At 37.7% G+C, this 22,123-nt stretch overlaps 4 protein-coding genes across 4 annotated transcripts; 2 read left to right on the top strand and 2 right to left on the bottom strand.

Moving 5' to 3' along the window:
* The first annotated feature begins 872 nt into the window (after window positions 1–872).
* Window positions 873–2,965, top strand: LOC129789042 (FHA domain-containing protein FhaA-like). The gene is made up of 2 exons (XM_055825659.1): window positions 873–2,444; window positions 2,667–2,965. The coding sequence occupies exons 1-2, from the start codon at window positions 1,325–1,327 to the stop codon at window positions 2,954–2,956; spliced, it is 1,410 nt and encodes a 469-aa protein (XP_055681634.1). The 5' UTR covers window positions 873–1,324; the 3' UTR covers window positions 2,957–2,965.
* Window positions 2,963–13,314, bottom strand: LOC129789089 (ankyrin repeat domain-containing protein 29). The gene is made up of 4 exons (XM_055825728.1): window positions 11,935–13,314; window positions 9,216–9,326; window positions 5,445–5,543; window positions 2,963–4,544 (listed from the first exon to the last, which is right to left on the bottom strand). Exons 1-4 carry the CDS (start codon window positions 11,944–11,946, stop codon window positions 3,819–3,821), a joined length of 948 nt encoding a protein of 315 aa, XP_055681703.1. The 5' UTR covers window positions 11,947–13,314; the 3' UTR covers window positions 2,963–3,818.
* Window positions 13,315–13,472: 158 nt separating this feature from the next.
* On the bottom strand, window positions 13,473–14,491 carry LOC129789115 (U6 snRNA phosphodiesterase 1). The gene is made up of 3 exons (XM_055825762.1): window positions 14,318–14,491; window positions 14,103–14,251; window positions 13,473–14,036 (listed from the first exon to the last, which is right to left on the bottom strand). Exons 1-3 carry the CDS (start codon window positions 14,395–14,397, stop codon window positions 13,498–13,500), a joined length of 768 nt encoding a protein of 255 aa, XP_055681737.1. The 5' UTR covers window positions 14,398–14,491; the 3' UTR covers window positions 13,473–13,497.
* A 351-nt stretch (window positions 14,492–14,842) lies between these two features.
* LOC129788934 (maestro heat-like repeat-containing protein family member 1) lies at window positions 14,843–20,450 on the top strand. The gene is made up of 4 exons (XM_055825405.1): window positions 14,843–15,013; window positions 15,076–18,428; window positions 18,503–18,838; window positions 18,899–20,450. The coding sequence occupies exons 1-4, from the start codon at window positions 14,959–14,961 to the stop codon at window positions 20,255–20,257; spliced, it is 5,103 nt and encodes a 1,700-aa protein (XP_055681380.1). The 5' UTR covers window positions 14,843–14,958; the 3' UTR covers window positions 20,258–20,450.
* The last annotated feature ends 1,673 nt before the right edge of the window (window positions 20,451–22,123 follow it).

The following is a 22,123-nucleotide window of genomic DNA, read 5'->3' as shown; positions in this document are numbered from 1 at the left end:
GTGTTTTAGTTTAATTGAGTTCGAGTTTATTTAGCATTGCTTTCGGTGAGACTTTTGGATTTTTTTTCTAGTTCAATGGAGAAGTTGAATGTTAATTTAGAAGGATGAAAAGTTCTGGGGGAGTACGTTGGAGATCTTGTTTGGTGAAGTTTTATCCCTCAATGCCTTCAATTTTTTATTGATCGTGAACTACTTTATTGATTTCTAATGTCAAGCAAATAAATTTTTAACTTGCATGGAAAGTAGTTTATTCATTTTTTAGTCTACAGAATTGAAGAGCTTCTTTCAAGCTCTATAGTCGATGATGCAGAACATACAAGTAAGAGAATTTTTCCTCTTCAACTTTTTCAGAATCTTACCCATAAGTCACGACATGTTTAAGAAATATTTAAAATTTAAAATGAAATTATATAAAAATAAATAAAATCATCGTACCTTCTTCTTCCAAAAAAATCTTCAGGTATTTTTGACGCCTTTATGCAAGAACAGTACCTAGTCTGTAGCCGTTGATGGACATGACGATGAGGGCATACTAGTGACCAGCCTCATTTGAATACTTTTCTCCTCGTCTCGGAGCTTATTCGCCTAATTTAGTATCTTATACACGACCCACATTATGTTAAAAAAAAATTAAATTGAATGAAATAAAAGCTCTTCAGACATTTTTTGGCGCCCTTATATGGATATTTTTAGGGCATACAAATAGTGATTTTAACTCCTTTATTGGGACGTTTTTTAATGTAAAATCTTTTTAAATTCTCTACAAGATTACGCTTTTACGTTTTTCTTTGGAAAGCGAATAATATCCTTTACATCGCATCCTTTAGTTGAATTTCTCACAATTATTTTCTAAATAAAAAAAGACGAATATTAACCATTTCTCCTCAATGAAAGAAAAACAAACATTTCTACCCTTGACCCATTGAATTTAATAGAAAAAACTATTCATGCAATTCGTCATTCATCAACGTTAAAATTTATATTTAATTTACTCCAGATATTAATTTTCTCATTCATTTTCACTTAAAAGAAAAACAATCAATAAATATTGCAGTTAAAATAAAATTTAATGAAATGGCGAAGAATGAAAAAGGGAAACTGCTCTGAGTGCATGAGAGCAAAGAAGAGAAATAAGATATTGTGTTAAGGATCATAAAGTCGGATTGATGATAAATCTTCTCCCCCTCTTGATGATTTTCTTGCAGAGTTATTATTTTTTTTAATGGCTCCTAAAATCTATATTAGTTGGATGCTTCGGGCATTTCTCTGATCATTCACTAATGGAAACTGGCCAGGAGGCAGTCGCAGTGCAACGGATGTGAGAATGTTGTCCAAGAGTATTGTGGTGCTTCTGCTGTCGCTGGCTAATAGAACTGACGGGAATAATTATGTGAATCCAGTGAATCAACCAGTAAATCCTCCTGTGAATCCCAGTGCTAGTGTACCTCCTGGAGGAAGTGATTATGGACAGGGTGGTGGTTATGGACAGAACGGATACGGACAATATGGATACGGACAAACTGGTTATGAGCAAACAGGATACGGACAGAGTGGAGGATACGGGCAAAGTGGAGGATATGATCAGAGTAGTGGCTATAATCAGGGTTCAGGAGGATATGGGCAGAATTCTTATGCCCCCAGTGGATATGGACAGAGTTCTGGTTATGCTCAGAATGGAGGATATTCTCAGAACTACGGCTATCCTCAGAATTATGGTTACTCCCAAAATGGAGGATCGGGATACACGCAGAATGGTGGAGCAGGGTATTATCAAAACGGAGGATCTGGTGGATACTCTCAAAACGCAGGAACAGGATATGCACAAAGTAATGGATATTCCCAAACAAATGGGTATTCCAATTCAGCAGGAGGTGGATACGCTAATCCAACAGCAGGATACGCCAATCCTACAGGAGGATATGCAAATCCAACAGGAGGCTACCCAACACAAGGAACCTACGACACGTACAGTCAGCAATACAATACGATTCCCTACAGTTCGGCTGCTCCCACAGGACAAGGATCATATCAACAACCTCAACAACCACAACAACCACAACAACCCCAACAACCTTCCGGCCCTGGTGGCTACCCGAATCCTATGGATCAACAATATTCACGATACTACGATAACTACCTTCCACATGGGAGATATGTCGCTCCCTACCCTGATCCCTATCGGCAGCGTCCACCTCTTCCAATACCTCCACGGGATAGTCTCTTCCTGGCGAAACTTTTCCCATTTAAAATTGGACTATTTGCCTTGGGAAAGCTCCTTCTGAAAATTCTCTTCTTCAAGAAGATTGTCAAATTCATCGCTATTCTCGTTCTACTTCTCTTCTTGCCAGTTTTATCATCAAATCTCCCCACGGGCTTCACGCCAATTCACATCCTCCCCAAGGCTCCATTCGATCAAGGAGATTACAGAAGTCTGCAAAATAATAGTAAGATAATTATAATATAAATGATTTTTTTTATAAGAAAGGAGTTTATTCAATTTTGAGACTCTCGTGAAATTGACGATTTTTGATCTATTAGAGGCATATAATCTATCAGTTTTACTTAATTTTCATCATTTGGTCATAAAAAAATCCTAAAATGAATAGACTCCTTCTTTACCTCCTTTCAGGGTTTAATCCATTAACTTTCTAAATTTCACATTACAGAGACGGACAAAGAGAGACTTGAGGATCTGCGGATGTTTGCAAAGATCTCAATAACAGCCTATCAGGAGAAACTAAAGGATTGCCCAAAGGAACAAACAAACTTCACCTGCCACATCAACAACGTTCTCGATGCCATTGACAAATATTACACTGTGACGAAAATTTCTAAACTCTTTCCCACGCAGAAAGGTCCTCCATTGAAAATTTCTCCAGTTAATAATGAAAAAGATGTGCCAAGAACAATTCTCAAAATGAAAAATTCAAAAGAGAAATTCAAAAAAAGACGCTAAAGAAGCTTTTAGGGATTTAGGACAATTTAATATTTTTTTAATAAATTATTTTAAATTTGAACTACATTCATGTTTTATTTGTTCCGATTTTCTATTAATTTATTCATAATTTTTTTTATTAATATATTAAACATCAATTTATTGCACTTTGAGAGTTCTTTCTCTCAATGATTTTGACCTTAATCTCCATTATATTTCCTTCACAATAAAACATTCACAATAGATTAATTATTATAGGTACTTTATAACTTTTTTTTTTATTTAAAAGGTAAAAGACGAAATTGCACTGACTTTCATTGCCATTTTTAATTTCTCTCATTATTTTCCTTATTACCTATTTTCTATTTAATGTTATTTACAAGATGAAAAAAAAGACATTAAATATTGAATATTTCGAACACATTGGAGTTTCAAAGATTAAGCAAACAAACCGCATAAGGGATGTGCTTTCTTTAACTTTTAAATTTATTTTTTTTATCAAAAAAAAAAATGAAATGCTACACACTGAATATGTTCAGTTTATATGTTTAGTTTTATTCTTTCATTTGGTCTTTAAGTAGAGTTAGAAATTAGAACAGAAATCATTCAGATGTATATTAAAATAGATATAAATTGAAATATTTAAAACTTTATTTAGACAGAAAATATTCACCCTGTTTTATTTTATACTTCAAATTTTTTTCAAACCTAAAAGATTTTAGGTTTAAAAAAAATTTTCAATGAAATTATTCTTCGAATAGCTCCACAAAAAAACAGATTATGTGAGAGAATTTGAGAAAACCTCGAATTCTACTCCATTATCTTGCATCTGAATGCTTTCCAACTCTTATTTCTTATTGTTTTGTTAGCTACGAGCAGTACTTCAGGAAGAACTCAACTGCCCACAACTACTAGCAGCACTTCCGCTCTGTGAAATGCGACACTCACGCTCCTCAAGGTACTCCGCAACACCGAGAAAGCCCTCTTGACGCGCCACACGTAGTGCTGTGTAGCCTTTGTGGTTGCGCACACGAACATCCGCCCCCGCGGCTACGAGTTGCTTAACCACGGGCAAGTGCCCAAAGAGAGCAGCCGCATGCAGGGCTGTCTCCCCATTGGGGAGAACACTCAAATTGGGACGCCACTTGAGGAGTTCGTGCACAACGGAGCTGTGCCCTTTGTGTGCTGCCTTGAAGAGTGCTGTGGCACCGTCACAGCGAACCGCATCCACATTGGCGCCGTGCTGCAGGAGAATCTTCACCAGGTAGTCATGTCCCATTTGTGAGGCAATCCACAGAGGTGTTGCCCCATCATTGCGAGCTGCATCAGCCTTTGCTCCGGCACTCAGCAGCTGCAGCAGGACATTACGATGCCCATTTTGAGCTGCAACGAAAGTCGGTGTGGCGCGATCTTTGAGACTCGCATGAACACACGCCCCACGATGGAGGAGCTCCTTCACCATAGCCTGATGACCTCCTTGGCAGGCAACAAAGAGTGCTGTGGCCCCATCGAGGGATGCTGAATTCACATCAGCACCCGCATCAAGAAGTACTCGTGCCACGTCCACATGACCTCCTTGAGCGGCAAAAAAGAGCGCTGAGGTGCCCGTCTGGGGGGAAAGAATTTTTTTTTAATATAAAATAATACATGAGCTTTAATAAAGTAACAGTCCACTGCATATTCACGTATACAAAATGCAAATTTGCATTGAAACTGTGAATTTATTTAGCGGTGTTTATTGCTCAATGCAAAAGAATTATTCTTGAATTAATTCCACTAAATACATAGAGAGAGAACGTTTTAATTCAACAATCTGTTATGTTTTTTTTTCATTAATTCTTAATTAAATATTTGCAAAATAAATCAATTTCTTAGTAAAGAAGAAGAAAAAAATCAAACAATGCGAATTTCTGCAAAAATATCTCTTTGGGGATAGGTACTTCTCACGACAACGTGTAATGCATGAGAGTTCTTCAATTTTATCACCTATTAAATAAAGAAAACACCCATAATTGTCTTAAAGAGGTGTAATTAATGTATTTTTTTATACACAAGTTACAAGATCAACGATTTAGTAAATGAGAGAAAAATAAGCTCAAAGAGAAATAATTGAAATATTTGTTTTTTTTTCTCTACCAAAATAACTGCAGTGAAAGATATTAATACAAGTTCGTTTTCTTCTGCATTTACTTTTTAACACTTTGAGTAAAAAGTTGAAAATTTAACCAAAGGTCTCGCGTTGACAATTTTTTATCAATAAAATATTTTTCATAATAAATTCTATTCCAACAAAATTATTTGTTTATTCCAACTTGAATATAGTCTCACAGAGACCCTCAAGTCGACAGACAGAGAGTTAAAATTCGTAATTTATTCCATTTGAACATTTTTCAGAGGATTCTTTTGAAATAAAAGGAATATTTTTGGGTCAAATTTGTGCATTCTGTACGTGGAAATTGTGAAAGTTTATGTTGCGGAAAGAGGATATAAAAATGGGATATATACTCACTGTTCTTTTGGCATTTGTTTCTGCACCCTGATCCAAGAGTTCCTTCACACACTCCACATGACCACCAGCAGCTGCTAGAATCAGTGGCGTCGTGCCATCCTAAGAGAGAAATCAATATAAAATCCAAATTAAATGAAGAAAATTGAAATTTAAAACTCAGCATGAAAGGTGATTTCGCATGAGAAGACAGAGCAATATTAAGATAGCTCTATCTAGGCTATCTAATTACATATTCAAAACTCTTTTTTTCTTCTTACTTCTTTAGCATCATATGAGTATGTTAACATTAGATGGGGCTATTCGCACGCACTTTTAGGTCAAATGGAATTCAATATACAGTTCAAATTTCAATTGACATGGAGACATGTGAAGAAGGCGAAAAGGTAGATGGGAAGAAGAGAAGTGAGTGAGAGAGGCTAAATATATTGGTCAGAATGTCGAGGGAATACTAATTAAGACCTCAACTTATTTTGCATTGCATTGAGAATGAAATGGCACTAAACAAGTGAATGAGAAGAAGGGGAAAGACATTGCCGTTGTTGTATTACCATTGAACATTATTCTTGATTTAATTTTCTTGTCCAATTAACGAGCACCACACAGCAGCTCTTTGGATGCGAGGAAAAGTGAATTCACTTGAATTTATATCAAATTCTCGGGCAATTATCATTTTATATTATAGTATATGAAAGAAACTGCCAGAGAGTTGAATTTGTAAGTTAATGAATGGAAAAAAGATGTGGTTGAAATCACTGAGAGCATTTAGCATTTGATTTTAATGACACATTCCTAAATGCTTCAACTTTATTTCATCGTAAGATTCATATCTATTTAAGTAAGAAGCAAAAGGTACGTTAATCTCTCTCTGCGGTGCAGTTTCTTTTGCCCACGTGCTCCCACTTAATTGTTACAATTTATATGTTCAAGAAATGAATTTTTATTGCAGAGAATTGGAGTAAATGTAGGCGGTTTTAAGCAAGGAAAATAATAATGATAATTCTGAAACATATTTCGCTGCTTAGAAAAGTTGTTTTGCATTACTCAACATTAAATAAAATTGTGCTCTGAATATTAAATATCTGAATTTTACATTATAGGCAGTGAATAAACTCCTTTTCTGCCCTATAACTTTCTTTGAAACCATGTTTTCTCTATTTCAATGAAAAAAAAATCTAAAAATTTCGTTTTTAAAATATCCTTGAATCTACTAAATTAATTTATTAACTCTCAAATTAAAAAATAAAAATAGAGCAATAAAATTAAATAATTGATTGTTTGAATAATTTTAACCAAGTATGAGTGTATCTTTCATAACAGAATTTATTGCTGGTTTTTTCTGTCTTAATTATGCACAACAATTACATTGCTTATTTATTTTATTTAACAATTTTATTACGTTTTCATCGCATTGCTACACATTTTTTTCTTCAATTTAAATTATTTCGCAGAATAAATTAAAGAGAAAAAAACCTATAAGCTTTGGTAATAAAGTGTTATTGATTGAAGAAAATATATATTTGTGTTACAAGGGAAATAAAAAAAAAGAAAAATTTCTCCATAAAGTGGGGAAATTAGCAACAGACGAGAAGTAAAGAATTAGAAAAAAAAAGAAAAATTAACTCTCCTCACGCGTGAATTGAATCAAATTCAGTGAAATGATTCGATTTCCCGCGAGGCTCATTTTTTCTCTTCACATCGTTGTTGTTAAGCCCAATGATACAGATAAAAATCAACAATTACGCAATAATAAACTGATAATTAGTAATGAAAAAAAAAACAATGAGACGAGCCAAAAAAATGATTTATGAGCTTTCCACGCGTAATCAAAGAGAAGTTTATAGAGTCAACAATTCCCCACCAATTCGATGCCCTCAAAGTGTCGTCTTTTATAATCTCATGGAATCGCGTCGCAGCGTCTCTAAGATTAGCAATTAAGAGTGTCACTCAACGCAACAATCACGGTATAAATCACATTTTTTTCATGCTGCTGCTGCTTCCTCTCTGCGACTTCCACGCAAAATTTATATCACACAGTTTAACCTCATCGTGTCTCCTTTCCTTGTGAAAAAAAAAAAATAAATAAACCAACGGAGATTTGGAATAAAAATGCAAAATAAATAAAATGAGAAGACGAAATGCTTCCTTTGGGGAAATTTGAATTGAAATTTGACTTGTAATTCAACTTGAAACTTGATCATCATTTTGTGCAAAGTAATCAAAAAAAATGTACTGGTAAGCTGACCAAGCTTACGAGAGCTGTGTTTCTTTCAGTGTACCAATTTTGTGAGAGCAAACTAGAACGCGAATTTGTTTAAATACATGCAAAATCGGGAAAAGTTGAAAAGTCATCCCCTAAGAAATCTTTAAAATGCCATATCTCGGGAACGGCTCCATAGATTTTCGAGTTTGAGCTATCGTTGGAAAGGTCTTAACTTCAACTATAACATATTAAAATATGAAGTAAATCGATAATGGCATTTTCGAAATATTCGAGTTCGAAATTTTCGAAAATTTTGATTTTGACTTTAGCGCCTCTCGTGGTCATTTCTCGACCTTGTAATGTTCTAGACATTTGTAGGGCTTCACGAAACCTTTCATTTGCACTTGAGTTGATCAAAATCGGACTTGTAGAACCCGAGATATGACATGCCAACTTTGGAAGGCTATATCTCGAGAACGGAGACATAGATTTTCTTCATTTTTGGCATGAAGCTAGATAATATGGCCAACTATAACATATCAAAAAATGAAGCAAATCGATAATGGCGTTTTCGAGATATTCATCGAAAACTCATCGAAAATTTTGTTTTTGATTTTTGGCCCCCTAGCGGTCACTTTTGAAACTTTGGATGTTCTAGAGAGTTGTAGGGTTTGTTGAGAGCTTTCATTTGACCCCGGGTTGATCAAAATCGGTCAAGCCGTTTTCGAGTTATGGTCGATTTTCGATGAAAAATTGTGGCGGCCATATTGACTAAACGGCTTGACCGATTTTCGAAAATGAGGTATCGTTGGAAAGCTCTTGATGGCCCCTACAACATATCAAAATTTCAGATTTTTAGCTATTACAGGGGCTGAGATATAGCGAAAACAAAATTTTGAGGTTATTCAAAATGGCGGACGCAGGGGTGGGGGGTAAAATTTGACGTCATAATCTGACGTCTTCCAGTCGACTTTTAAACTTTGCCGTTTACCGCAAGTCTCTATCTATTACCGTTCTCTTGCAATTTCGGGTTGAACCACGGACGGACGGCCGGCCGGCCGGAAAAAAAATTTTTTTGGCGCATACGTTTTTTGGAATGTGGGGACCCTAATTCGTGCTCATACCAAGTTTGAGCCCGTTCTGACGACTTTCGATTTTGCTCGGTACACAAAAGCTGTGTCTGAAAGAAACACAGCTAAAACAGAAGAAAATAAGAACGAGTTCCATTGGAGATCTCAAAAATAGATCTTCTCACTCTTGATTTCCGAAATTGTATCTCTTCACAAGAAAAAACTTTTACTTGCGACCACTTATTTTGCTTTCTTATAACCGAAAGCAGAGCAATTTTTTTGCATGATCATGCGTGATCGTGAGCATTTCATTTCGCTCTAAGCACCATCACCTGAATAAATTATGCAAATTAATGCCATGAGAAGTAAATATTTATTTATATTTAGAGAGAAAAAATTCACCAGAAAGATCGGCTAAAGTACTCAATTTTTTTTTAAACACTCAAAACGATCTTGAAAGATCTTCTCTGTTATAGACCGAAATAATGTGCGAAACTTTACCTCATCTTTGGAATCAACATGGACTTTTCCACTGTCCAGAACACGTTTCAGTGTCAATACATCACCCCGCAATGCCGCCAAATGAAGTTGGACATCCGATGGTGATTCTTTCTGCAAATAAATACACCGAAGGTAGAAAAAAGAAGGTAAATAAGGCGACAAAGAACAATGTGTAATGTCTTATCATGTGGGCCCAAAGATGATCTAATGCGTTGTGAAATTGCTTGTAATTTTTTAAGTACATTGTGTTGTGACTGCAGAACGAATTAAAATAACATTTTCCCTCCATTTCTGTGTCCCATTGAAGGTTTTTTTTCTTACAAACTTTGTAATTATCGTGCCTTCAAACTTTTCATCTCCCCCTCATCGCCCACCCGATAAGATAGTGGCTAAAGTTTTTGAGAAATGTTTTCGAGTATTTTTTCTTCTTCTTCCCATTCTCAAACGGTCGAGGAACGCAGAGGAATAAATTGTTGTAGGAGGTAAAAAAAATGAGAAATATTTTGAAATCATTTTTTGTGAATAAATTTAGTTGTATAGGCTTGACAAAGGTTTTTCCCATTTCCTCGGAAAACTTTGACAAATTGACCAATTTGTTACATTCCCAGCAAGTTTTCTCGTGAGAATTTATAATCAAGAAGAGCGACTGCTGCATTGCGACAATTTTAAGGGGATTTTTTTTTTAAATTTTAATAATCATAAATAAGAGAAAACTATAAAGGAAGAAAAAAACTTCTTTTTGAATTCTATTTAACGGTTTTAAAATTTATAACAAATGTTCTTGTTTTAAATAAAATCAGTATTAGTGAGAATCTAACGCATTTTCTATTAATTAGGCTAAAAGAATGCGAATATAGAGATAAATAATCCGAAAAAATGTTTTTCATAATAATCTCCACCCTAAAACTATCTACCAACCAAGGCAACTAAGGGTGGAGTTTGAGGAACAAATTACCCATTCCCGCAAAAGATATTGAATCATTAAATAAATAAATAAACAAACTATTCTTGAGCTTTCCGCCACGACAGCGAATGTTTAATCGTTTTAATGGCTCAGACCATGCTTTTTACGTTCCCAAACACGCGAATCTCGCATTCAGTAAATTAGCCACGCTTATCAGTTGCTTTTCTCCTGTAGCTCATTGATAATTCTGATAAAAACATTCGCTGACGCGGCGTTGTATTAGGAAAAATTACTTTTCTGACTTTTCCACGCTGCTGCTGCTGCTGGGAAATTTATTTGTGCAGCAATAAGTTCAAGGACTTGATTTTCTATTTTCGCCTCAATTTTTGTTTTAATTGAACATTTGAGGAACTTGAGGCGGAGCTTTGTAAATAAACTTCTTGACGGGGGAATTTTAGCACCCAAAGCGTGTAAATGATATGAAACAGTGGTCACAATAAACAATTCTTTTGTAGTAAGTACAATTAAAAAGGCGAAAGTTTTATACGTTTTTCTACAATTAACAATATCAAATGTACTGGTAAGCTGACCAAGCTTACGGGAGCTGTGTTTCTTTCAGTGTACCAATTTTGTGAGAGCAAACTAGAACGCGAATTAATTTAAATACGCGCAAAGTCGGGAAAAGTAGAAAATTCATACCATAAGAAATGTTTGGAAAGCCATATCTCGAGAACGGATCCATAGATTTTCATAAATTTTTTTTTGTTTGAAAGGTCTTGAAGTCAGCTATAACATATCGAAAAATGAAAAAAATTTATGTCGCCATTTTCGAAAAATTCGAGTTCGAAATTTTCAAAAACTTTGTTTTTGACTTTAGCGCCTCTTGCGGTCATTTCTCGAAGTTGCAATGTTCTAGACATTTGTAGGGTTTCTCGAAACCTTTCATTTGCGCTTGAGTTGATCAAGATCGGACTTGTAGAACCCGAGATATGACATGCCAACTTTGGAAGGCTATATCTCGAGAACGGATCCATAGATTTTCTTCATTTTTGGCATGAAGCTAGATAATATGGTCAGCTACAACATATCAAAAAATGAAAAAAATTTATGTCGTCGTTTTCGAGATATTTGTCGAAAACTCATCGAAAATTTTGTTTTTGATTTTTGGCCCCCTAGCGGTCATTTTTGAAACTTCGGACGTTCTAGAGAGTTGTAGGGTTTGTTGAGATCTTTCATTTGACCCCGGGTTGATCAAAATCGGTCAAGCCGTTTTCGAGTTATGGTCGATTTTCGATGAAAAATTGTGGCGGCCATATTGACTAAACGGCTTGACCGATTTTCGAAAATGAGGTATCGTTGGAAAGCTCTTGATGGCCCCTACAACATATCAAAATTTCAGAGCTCTAGCTATAATAGGGGCTGAGATATAACGAAAACAAAATTTTGAGGTTATCCAAAATGGCGGACGGAGGGGTGGTGGGGTGGATTTGACTTCATAATCGGATTTCTTCAGGTCGATATTTAAACTTTGCCGTTTACCGCAAGTCTCTATCTATCACCGTTCTCTCGCAATTTAAGTTTATGATCCGGCCGGCCGGCCGGCCGGCCGGACGGACGGACGGCCGGCCGGAAAAAAAAATTTTTTGGCGCATACGTTTTTTGGAATGTGGGGACCCTAATTCGTGCTCATCCCAAGTTTGAGCCCGATCTGACGACTTTCGATTTTGCTCGGTACACAAAAGCTGTGTCTGAAAGAAACACAGCTAAAACTCTTTTTTTTTGCTGCAAAACTTCTTGGTTTTTTTTTTAACTCACCTTTAGAGACATTTTTTCTCCGTTGAATTATCGTCAATTTCACTTTTTCTTTCTTACTGGTTTTTTTTTGTAATTTTATTTAGAAGACAAAAAAAAAACTTTGGATGAGTGCTCCGTCTGGTCAGAAGACGCGCGATAAACTGACGTGAGTGCCGATACTCATGTCGTCGCTCCTCATCAATTGGTCAGCATTGAGAGCACCGAAATTACGTAGACACTTTGGATGATTCCTGCGTGCCCCGTGTGGAGAGAGACCTTCCTTTCAGCACAGTGTACGGGGAGTGTCGAGGAGTTGCATCACACTCTTCGGCAAGTTTAAAAATAAACACTTTTCGCGCAATCTCCTCTGTGATTTCGCTCCCACGGACAATTCATGAGATCCAGGAGAGGAGGGGCAGAAAAAAAGGTATCAATTAGGTGCTTCCAAGAGCCCAGCAATTAGGTGAGATTCACCCGGACAGTCCCGTTAAATTCACTCAACTACGCTCCAAGAGATTCACTTCAAGTAAATTCACATCTCGAGCAAACGGACTCTCTGTGCTAATTCTCTCACTTTGTCCAAACCACCACTCTGTGGGTTCCACGAGAGATTCCACCTGAGTCAACACTTCTTCTGCAATTCTTATATTCTTCTTGTCTCCCCAGCAATGCAGGCGCAAAGGGAATTTCTGCAGAGCTGGTGTGGATGGATCGGTGTGCAGTGATTGACTGACTAGATACGTCTTGCAGACAAATTCCTCAACTGCACGCACTCGAATTCCTCCAGACACTGTTACTTCATCATTGCGCGAAGTACCTTCTTCGTCTTCGCGATTCCAACTGAATCCACTAACGGTTTCCCACACTCTGCTTTGCTGCTGCCTCTCTCAGACAAACCCCACAGTATCCATGGGCCCTCCTCACAGGCACAAGAAAGCGTGTGGTTGTGGGATTTCTGCACGAGCGAAATTTCAAAATAGCCACAAAACACTGGCCAAAATTCTCTCTGCAAACTGTGAAGCTTCCACCTCCTTCCTAACCCGAATTCTCACCAATTTCTACGCCAAGGAGTTCATCAAGGACTCAACTCTGCTTCCGAATGCAAAACTGAAGATGTATTCCATGAGATTCAAGCAGATTTTCCAGGAAATTGCCAATAAAATACCCATTTTGTGCAATTTGCTTCATTATTTACTTTTGGAAAATTCATTCTGGGAATGATTTCTGGCCTTTTCGTCCTTTGTATAATTTTATTTGATTGATTTACACATCACAAATATATCCTGAATCCGTATTGCATGTCCTGAACACATAATTAACACAAAATCATTATTTTTTCACAGAAAATTGAGGAAATTGGCAAAAGCTTACAAGAGACCCACTAAAACTTTCCCTTGTTATGATGAATATGGGAAATGGAAATTCTTAGGACATGTCTGATTGTATGATGATTCTTCAGTTGGTGTGGTGAAATTTTTGAAATTTCATTTTAAAATCTTTGATCGTTGAGAAAAAAAATTTCTCTAAAAATTAAAAAAAAATGTATTTTCAAAAAAAAATTTTAAAATAATAAATCTTTTATTATCATCTTAAAGCAAATTGATACAATTTATTTCCACATTTGCAGAGAATTTTCTCAACATTAGTTTCAAAATCATCAAAATTTTGACCCAGAATATTAAGAAAATGCCCCTTGAAATTATCTTGAAGCTTAGAAAGCTTCTTCTGATGATCCCCAACGATCCACAGGATGCTAACGTGAAAGGATAATTCACGATAAAAGCATTCCAAGTTGAATTCTTTGAGACTTTCATCACATTTCTCAACTAAATTCTTGAGATTCGCAAAGAATTCTTCAGAAGTTGTTAATCCCACAAAAGTCCTTGTTCTCTCCTCATTGCAGTAGATCTTTAGGGAGTTGAGATGAAGTGGGAACTTCCGGGTATTTTGGAGTCTTTGCTCAAGAGATGCTACAAAAGGATCAATCCAGTGGTGTCGAAGGATTACAGTTTTTGTGAGACTTATGTGAAGATCTGTTGCTTCTGTTAGCTGCAAATTCAGTTCCTCCCTTGCTGAGTCCTTAATCTGTGTCTGGAGCTTAAGGATCCCTTCATTTCTATCAACTGAAGATTAAATTATTAAATAAATTAGTCGTAATATAGAAAATTAAATATAAAAAAAATATTTACAGGGAATGTAGCAAAATGTAGCCCAGTTGCCTCTCTCATGACCAAAGCTCCGAATCCTTCCCTCATGCTCTTCTGGAACATCCTCATAGGTATTTCTGCTAATCTCACCGAGAAGTTCTATAGCTGATGGCAATTTATTCTCAGAGGAGCTACAGAATAAATATTTTTATATTAAATTAATGCAAAAAGAATAAAGAAAAACATTGAAGACTCACATTTTAGAAAAGGATTTTACACTGTCCTGCACTTTGTCATCATCTGCCTCTTCCTCGGATGAACTGTAGTCCACCAGCATTTTGTATTTCTTGTGTAAATATTGGAAAACTCTTCTATTTGCATAAGATTGCAGGCAAAATGTGCAGGATATGAGTCAGAGAATTTTTATCTCATCAAAGGCACTGGATAAAGAAAATGTTAGATTTGTGAAGAAATGAAAAATTCACATTGAAATTGTGCAAGAAATGAAAATTTCACAAAACCTAATAATTTCTTTACGACTTTTATATTAATTCAGTTTTTAGAGTTTTTATATAAAAAAATTCGTATTATAAAATGAAATGATTATAAAATGTTTTAGAACAAAACAAAATAATCAATAAAACTGCTTAATTTTTTTAATTTTCCCGATTTATGTGAATTAATAATTTCAAAAGATTTTAAGTTTTTTGAAATATTGAATCTTCCAACCTTCCCTGAAACTTTGAAGCCTGATAAATGCTTGGACGTGTGACGTCTGCTAGTCAAAATCAGCTGCTAGCCATAAACAGACGTCGATGTAAAACGCAAATAATTTTAGTGAGAAAAAGTGCTCGATAATAAAGCTTTAAAAATAGATAGGAAGGAGAGTCTCAACAGGATGGAGTCCAATAGTGAAGGAAGGAACAGGATTAAGGGATATACGAGTTTAGTTGGTGAGTCTTTGGGTGAGGAAACTTTGGGTTCTTTGTCTCACTGCGATGGGGCTTTTTTGCAGGTTCGATAAATAATCTTCTAGAGAGTCTCGATAAGGATGACACAGTTAGAGGCGCCATTGAGAGCTCCGTCATACGCATTGCTGATCAGAGCCCCAATGAGGTGCTTCAGACAATCTATGAATTCCGGCAGAAGCACACAAAGCTCAGTGAGGTGAATGTCTCCACGATCTTGAGAATTGTGGAGCATGTGACGTGCACAAAGAAGGCACAGGAATCCCTGACGGAGGTGACAATACAGCGGATCTCGGAGATGTGCATTGCGGAGCTCGTGAAGACTCCTGATGCATGCCCGGTGATCCAAAAACCAGCTCTTGAGAGTCTTGTAGCGCTGGGAAGGAAGAATTGTGACGTTGTGATGGAGAATTTGATGCGACAGATGACACATGGGCAGGTGACGCACTTTATGGTGCTCCACAGCATGGGTCAACTGGCTACGGCTAATCCCACGGGGATTGTGAACTTCCTCAAGCACATCTTTCGTATAATTCTCCCCACGTTGGACACTGTGAAGCAGGATCACGTCAAACAGGCGCATGCCTTCGCCGTGGGGCGATTCTGTGAGGCAATAGCTGAGAATCACATCGATGAATCCCTGCCCGCGGAACCAGCTGACATGAAGGATGAATTTGCCGTGGAGATTGGAATTGCCTACGAAGTGCTGCTTGGCAATTGGCTATCATCGCGTGAACCTAAAGTCTGTGCTGAGATACTTGTGGCTTTGTCACACATGTTCCCCCTGATGGCACAGGATAAGATCATTGAGCAATTGCAGAAGGTCATTCCGACAGTTGTGGGACTCTACAGGAGATCCATCGATCGCATCTCCATCACACAATTCCTCGCAGCTATTCTAAAGACGAGCACAGGGCAGAGTCCGGATCTCCTGAATCCCGTCGCGTACTCCCTCTGTGTCAGCTTATTCGATTTAATTTGCGTCAATCCAAACTACGAGAAGCCTCAGACGGTGAAAGGTCACAATGAAGTGTTGCGTTGCTTTGATCTCCTCGCACAGAACTACAGTCATCACATCTTGGATTTGCTGCTCATTCAGCTGCAGAGCAACAATGAAAGGGAGAGGATTAAAGCTCTGCTGGTTCTTTCGCATCTCACCAACACTAAAGATGCCCTCGTTTCGACGAAAAATCGTGAATTCTGCGACATCCTCAAGCTGATGATTGGCAATGAGAAGAGCCTGAAGATGAAGCTTGTGCTGCTGAAAACAATAATTGCCTTCATCCAGAAATCCTTCACAAAGGAAAAGATCTTCATACGCTTCATCGTCCGGCACTGTTGTCCCTACAGCAAACTCCCCACGGAATATGGGAACGCAGAGGAGCATGCAGAATTCCTGCAGATTTGCAACAATTCCCTCTTTATCCTCTCCACAACTGTTGGGACTATCGATGACGTCCTCAAGCGAGAACTTCTCAACTACTTCATGCTGCAAGACTACACGTGGGCCTGTGGCACACTGGCTAAATCTCTCGCCAGCCTTTTCACAAAAGATCCAGAAATTCACACGGAAGACGCCATTGGGGACATTAATACGGAAGATTTGGCACTGAAAACTTCCATCCCAAAGCCGGAAAGTATTTTTGTGCGATGCCTTGCTTTGATTGCTGAGGGGGAAGATGCAAAAAGGACACAACATATCCTGCATTTTCTCAAAGCTTATGCATCAACCATCAACAAACACCTTCCGTTGCTTTGGAATGAAAAAATCCCCGAACTTTTGATGATTTTGCAGAAAAATGGAAAATTTCAGGATTTTGGTGAAGCACTTCTTCAATTTCTTGCTGCAACCATGAAGGATGTTGATGATATCAACTTCCCCGTAACACTGATTGACGAAGTCAAGGAGCAACTTCCGCTGTATACGCTTAATCCGAATCAAGCGAATGAATTCAAAATCCCACCACTTCTCTCAGAGCGTGGAATGATTCTACGTGTCCTCGCCACTTGTTTATGCCATATTCTCGATGAAAATACAGCTGAGGGCATTATAGAGCTCATTGCGAATGCTGCAAAGCAAGAACGTATTGAGAAGACCCTTCAGGATGGCGAAGAAAATGCCCTGACGACAGCAGCAAAGGCTTTCGGGATAATTTCCCGGTCGTACCTCAGTCAAGTTTTGGGGAAACTCCACACATTGCTCACGGAGGAAGGAAGAAAGAAACAAACATCGGGATTCTTCTCCACGTTGAATTTTATGAAGGAATCCCAGAAGGAGGGTGATATGTTCAAGATTAAAGTGTTTGTGATTGAAAGTTACGGTTACATTGTCACCCACTGCCCTCCGGAATTGTTTCTCACCGATGTGGAGAAGTACATTGTGCAGTTTTTGTACGAAGAGTTGCAGGATGCACGGGATGCTTATCTAAAATCTCGAATCCTTGATATTCTGCTCAATATATGTCAGCATCTCCTCGCAGCCAGTAGTGGTAGTGGGAATGCCACGCTTAAGCTCCGGAATAATATAATTCAGCAAATTTTAAAAATTCCCATCGATGGAGCGGACAATCTACCCTTCCTGCCGAAGATTCTACGCCTCGGGACGGCTCTTGTGCGTATTGATCCAGACGACGAGATGGCAGAACCGGAAGAAATTCACTTCTTGGAGCGAATCTGCGAGAACTTCTTCACATGTGCACAGAGGCTGAAGAATAAGTTTGAGTCTCCGGAGGAAGATGACAGGAACAGCTATTTGGCAAAGTATCTCAATGAATCCCTTCCGGAACTCAATGAATTCGTCCGTGCCATCCTCGAGGAGAACCCTTCGCCGGCGTGCCTCGATGACATCTCCTCAATCCTGGATCGGTGGTCACGTGATCGAAATTGCGAGGTCAGGATATGTGCGGGACATGTGACAAATGGCGTGCTAGAGGTTTACATGAAAACCATGAAGATGGGTTGTGAGGCTCCGTCAAAATTCAACCAAACCGGCCACATGATCGGTAAAGCCGTTCCGCGATGTATTGACTCCAATGCTACGGTTCGGCAAATCTACGTGGATGTTCTACGGAAGATCCTTGAAATCTCCCACATCTATGAGACCCTAACACTTCCGGACACGGAAACAGAGTGGGTTAAGGAACTCATTAAAGTCCGTTCGGAGATTGTAACTGATGACCCTACTGAGGTGTATAAGTTGGCGAATGAAATAGCAAAGATTGTCGCAGATCGGCTACCTAGTTTCCAACACATGGCACTCAGTCGTAGTCTCCTGGCTGGGTTGTCGGATCCGGAAAAGAGTTCCGCCATTGGTGCATCGGTTATCCTGAAATTCTTCATGCAATTGAAAGGATCCGAAATGTTTCACGCAATTACAACGTTAATTAATGAATGCTTAGAGGTGAAGATCCCAATAATTAAAAAAATTCTCCTTTAAATTCACTAAAAATCAAAATCATCCTTTGAATATTTCAGGCAATCTCAAACTGTGACCTCGACAATGTAAAGATTGGCGTCCTGAAGGCAATCGTAGCACTGGCAAAGCATCATCCAAAGTTAGTTTGTGCAGAAATGCTGGCCCAGTCACTTCCGTACGATGCAAATGTGGCTCAATTCTGGAGAACTCTGTGCTCAGATCAAGAGCTAGCAGGAACAATTATTGATAACTTCCTTTCGACGCTCTCATCATCTTGCCTGTATGAGCCTGTTGATCAAACAAAGAAGGATGATAGAAATAAAATTGCCACCATTCAACCATTTGCCATTATTTGCGCCCTCAAGGAGATCCTTCCGTGTCCTGAGATGCAAAATGTGAGTACAGATAAAGAAAATTTAAAAATTTGAAAAATAATTTTTTCTTTTCATCTCTAGGACCTGAAGAAGCGTTTCCCGGAACTATTCGGTATGCTACTAACCACCCTTGCCACGTATACAGGTGTCCTTGCTCCAAATGCCCCCACAAATCCAGCACAAGCAGGAAAAACTTCCACACCGGCTAGCAAAGCAGCCTCCAAATTTGGCTTCATTCCCAATAAGGAGTCCGTCAAGACGAGTCCCTGTGAGGTTGTCCTGCAGACATTTAAGGACTTCCTGCGTAACTTGGGCATGGAACAAGTTGCTATTGTCTTCGATGTGTGCCCCCAATTGGCAACAACGGAGAATTTGGGGCATTTTGTGGATATTGTGCAGCCAATTGCAAATGCTCTGGTCAGTGAATTGGGTATCACGTCGACGGCAATGCGTCAGGTGGTGACGGTGATGAGTAAGTACATTCCCAGTCCGTATGATCCACAACGGGTTGCCGCCATATCGCTCTATTCGCAATTGGTGCCACACAAACCGAGCGGGGAGATTGTCTCCGTCATCATTCTCCACTTGAATTCATCGCTTAATGATCCGCATCCCCTTGTGCGCGGATGCTGCCTCCGTGGATTGGGTTTTGTAGCATCCTTGGCGACCTTTGATGCAGACAAGTATTCTGAGATGACACTCACGGCTCTCATGAAGGGATTGGATGATACAGGAAGTACGGATTTAATGAACATTCCGCTTGAGAGTATTCAGGGATTGTCACGAATAATGGTGACGATGTCGTGCAAGAAGATTGAAATGTTCCAAATATCTCTGGCCATACGGATAAGGCCGTTCTTTGAGAATGGCATTCTTGAGTTGCGAAATAGTGCAATTTGTCTCTTTGGGGATGTTTGCCAATCGAAATTGGATGCAATTGCCAAGAAGAGCGATGAGGTGGATGAACAGATGTCTCTTGAACCATTCAGGGAGCAGCTGTACTACAACTTCTGTCCACTCTTGTTGCATTTGTGCGAAGTTGAGGCTCCAATTGCGCGTTCAACCAAAATTACACTGAAGAAAATGTGTGCGCTCCTCAAGGCCCCAAAATTGGCGTCAATGGCTCAAATGCATCTCCTAGAGCACGGTCAGTTGAACTATGAGGCCTTCCTGGAGGACTTTGTGAAGGTCATTGGGGAGGAACTGGTGGAGAATATGTCGGATTTCATTGAATCCTGCCTGCCACACTTTAAGAGTCAATGGCCAGAGGTGAGGGGTAATGCAGCAGTTCTCGTGGGACTTCTTCAGAACTTCAATACCACCAACCAACCCAATCTTGAACACATTACGCAGAAAATTTGTGCTCTACTGAAAGATGAGAGTCCCAGTGTGAGGGTGAAAGCAGCTACAGCACTCGGATATCTCTTCTCAGGACAATAGATCAGGACATCTCCATGCTATTCGGAGAATTCTTCATTTCCATTGCATTAAAGAAAAATTATACATAAAGAAATTTATCAAAAGTTTACATGGCGCGCATATTTTGCTTTTTATCTAATGAATAATTATAAATAAAATGTATTTGTGATAGTCCCAATAAAATATTTCATACACAACATATAAAAAAAATTGAGCAATCAATCTTATTACTAATATAATGTGAATTTGCCAGGGGGGTGAGTGACTCAATTGACCACCATATGAAGCCTCATCTATCTTATCAACAGGAATCTCCAATATTTATTTAAGGCCTCTTCTGCTTTTCTTGCCCAATATTTGCAGATTAGCCTTCCTCCTTTCCCTAACATACGGTTGAGGTGTCTCTCACATCAAATTGATTCTATTAATAAAAAAAAACCATCAACACCCCCCACTCACATCTCATTGATTTTTTCCTCCACAGGACATCAAGTCTTGGGCATTTCTTTAAAAGGGATGATAAATATTGAAGATTCTCCCCCAATCTCCAGCCCTATAGATTATTTATTTTAGGACAACTTTCTTAGCATTTCATAAGGTCATGAGGACATCACTTTGTATGAAAGTTTTTTGTTGATGTTGAATTTACTTTTCCAACAGAAGTAACTGATTTATTTTTGCTTTCATAGGACGACGATAGCCAGAAGACGTTTTTCTGATATTTTCTCTCAATTTTCTAATAATTCTTTTGTGTACTGGTAAAAATGAAACCATATGATATGATATAATTGATATTATCAGTTAAATAAATATTAAATATTTTTTGGGCTTGTTAAAATATTGGCTTGGTAAAATATTTTATTCCAAATACTTTTTACTTATTTTTTTAAATTAAAGATTAGATGTTTTTTTCCTCTTTTAATTATATCATATTCTTATCAATCATACAGCCAATATCTTATTCACTAACAAAACGAAACTGATATAGGCTTGATAATTTTTTTACGTTAAATATTTGGAGCAATGCAAAGAATTATATATTGGTGTAATTAGCATAGATAAGCTGAAATCAGATCAAGGAAATAAATTACAAGTTTATTACACCAATTACTTATTTAGAGAATTTGAAGGTTTGTTTTTAAGTTTTGAAGCAATATAATAAAAATTTAATTAAAAACAACTTTTAAAGTTATTATTCGACCAATGAATCTACCTTTCTGCCATTTTCAAAGAAAAATTGGTAGGTAGATATCGATGGTAGCATCGGACGCAGGATCAATCAACTTCTTTTTAAATCATTCAACATCTTTAAACTTTGTTGAAATAAAATTGAAATAAATTAATATTGGGCCTAATTCAGCGACCAAGAAACCCTTGAAATTTTTAAATTTTGTACAGAAATTTCACGATTTCAAGCGAATTTCAAGGATTTTTTGGTCGCTGAATTAGGCCAAATATTAATACTTATTTTTTTCCTTTTATTGCGTCCATCTCCAAATTCACTATCAATTTTCCCATGAAAATGATAAACCGGTGCATTGGCATATAAAGTTGAATACATTTTTATAAGAACTATACATATAATTAATTTAATTTAAAATAGAATAAAATAAAATATATAAAAAAAATTTTCTCTTACTGCATTTCATTTGCTGAGAAAAAGAAATAATTAGAATGTTCTTTTTGTGCATAGATTGAATAGGAAAATACCTAATCAATTTGCGGCGCTGGCTATTGAGGAAAAAAAAATTGGGTGATGGAAAAGTCAGTGAACCGAATAGATTTATTTTTTTCGCAAGGGTAGCAACACTAAAATAGAGGGGGCGAAGGATGGGGCCCTGTGTAGAAGAGGGTCTTCCCTTGGTGAGTGGCTTTAATGTGCAAATA

Source organism: Lutzomyia longipalpis, chromosome 2 (genome assembly GCF_024334085.1).
Source record: "Lutzomyia longipalpis isolate SR_M1_2022 chromosome 2, ASM2433408v1".
Taxonomy (NCBI): Eukaryota; Metazoa; Arthropoda; class Insecta; order Diptera; family Psychodidae; genus Lutzomyia; species Lutzomyia longipalpis.
Note: the sequence above shows the minus strand (reverse complement) of the source record. Positions and strands in the feature narration are given on the sequence as shown.

What these genes read in the sequence shown, in the direction of transcription:
- LOC129789089 (XM_055825728.1), bottom strand. An exon ending in ATGTTGATTCCAAAGATGAG is followed by an intron (nt 5,544 to 9,215) that starts GTAAAGTTTCGC and finishes TTTCTCTCTTAG; the next exon opens with GATGGCACGACGCCACTGAT. An exon ending in AAACAAATGCCAAAAGAACA is followed by an intron (nt 4,545 to 5,444) that starts GTGAGTATATAT and finishes CTTTCCCCCCAG; the next exon opens with ACGGGCACCTCAGCGCTCTT.
- LOC129789115 (XM_055825762.1), bottom strand. Translation starts at nt 14,397, where the DNA reads ATGCTGGTGGACTACAGTTCATCCGAGGAAGAGGCAGATGATGACAAA. An exon ending in GTAAAATCCTTTTCTAAAAT is followed by an intron (nt 14,252 to 14,317) that starts GTGAGTCTTCAA and finishes TTTATTCTGTAG; the next exon opens with CTCCTCTGAGAATAAATTGC. An exon ending in TACATTTTGCTACATTCCCT is followed by an intron (nt 14,037 to 14,102) that starts GTAAATATTTTT and finishes TTTAATCTTCAG; the next exon opens with TTGATAGAAATGAAGGGATC.
- LOC129788934 (XM_055825405.1), top strand. Translation starts at nt 14,959, where the DNA reads ATGGAGTCCAATAGTGAAGGAAGGAACAGGATTAAGGGATATACGAGT. An exon ending in TAATTAATGAATGCTTAGAG is followed by an intron (nt 18,429 to 18,502) that starts GTGAAGATCCCA and finishes TGAATATTTCAG; the next exon opens with GCAATCTCAAACTGTGACCT. An exon ending in CGTGTCCTGAGATGCAAAAT is followed by an intron (nt 18,839 to 18,898) that starts GTGAGTACAGAT and finishes TTTCATCTCTAG; the next exon opens with GACCTGAAGAAGCGTTTCCC.
- LOC129789042 (XM_055825659.1), top strand. Translation starts at nt 1,325, where the DNA reads ATGTTGTCCAAGAGTATTGTGGTGCTTCTGCTGTCGCTGGCTAATAGA. An exon ending in CAGAAGTCTGCAAAATAATA is followed by an intron (nt 2,445 to 2,666) that starts GTAAGATAATTA and finishes TTCACATTACAG; the next exon opens with AGACGGACAAAGAGAGACTT.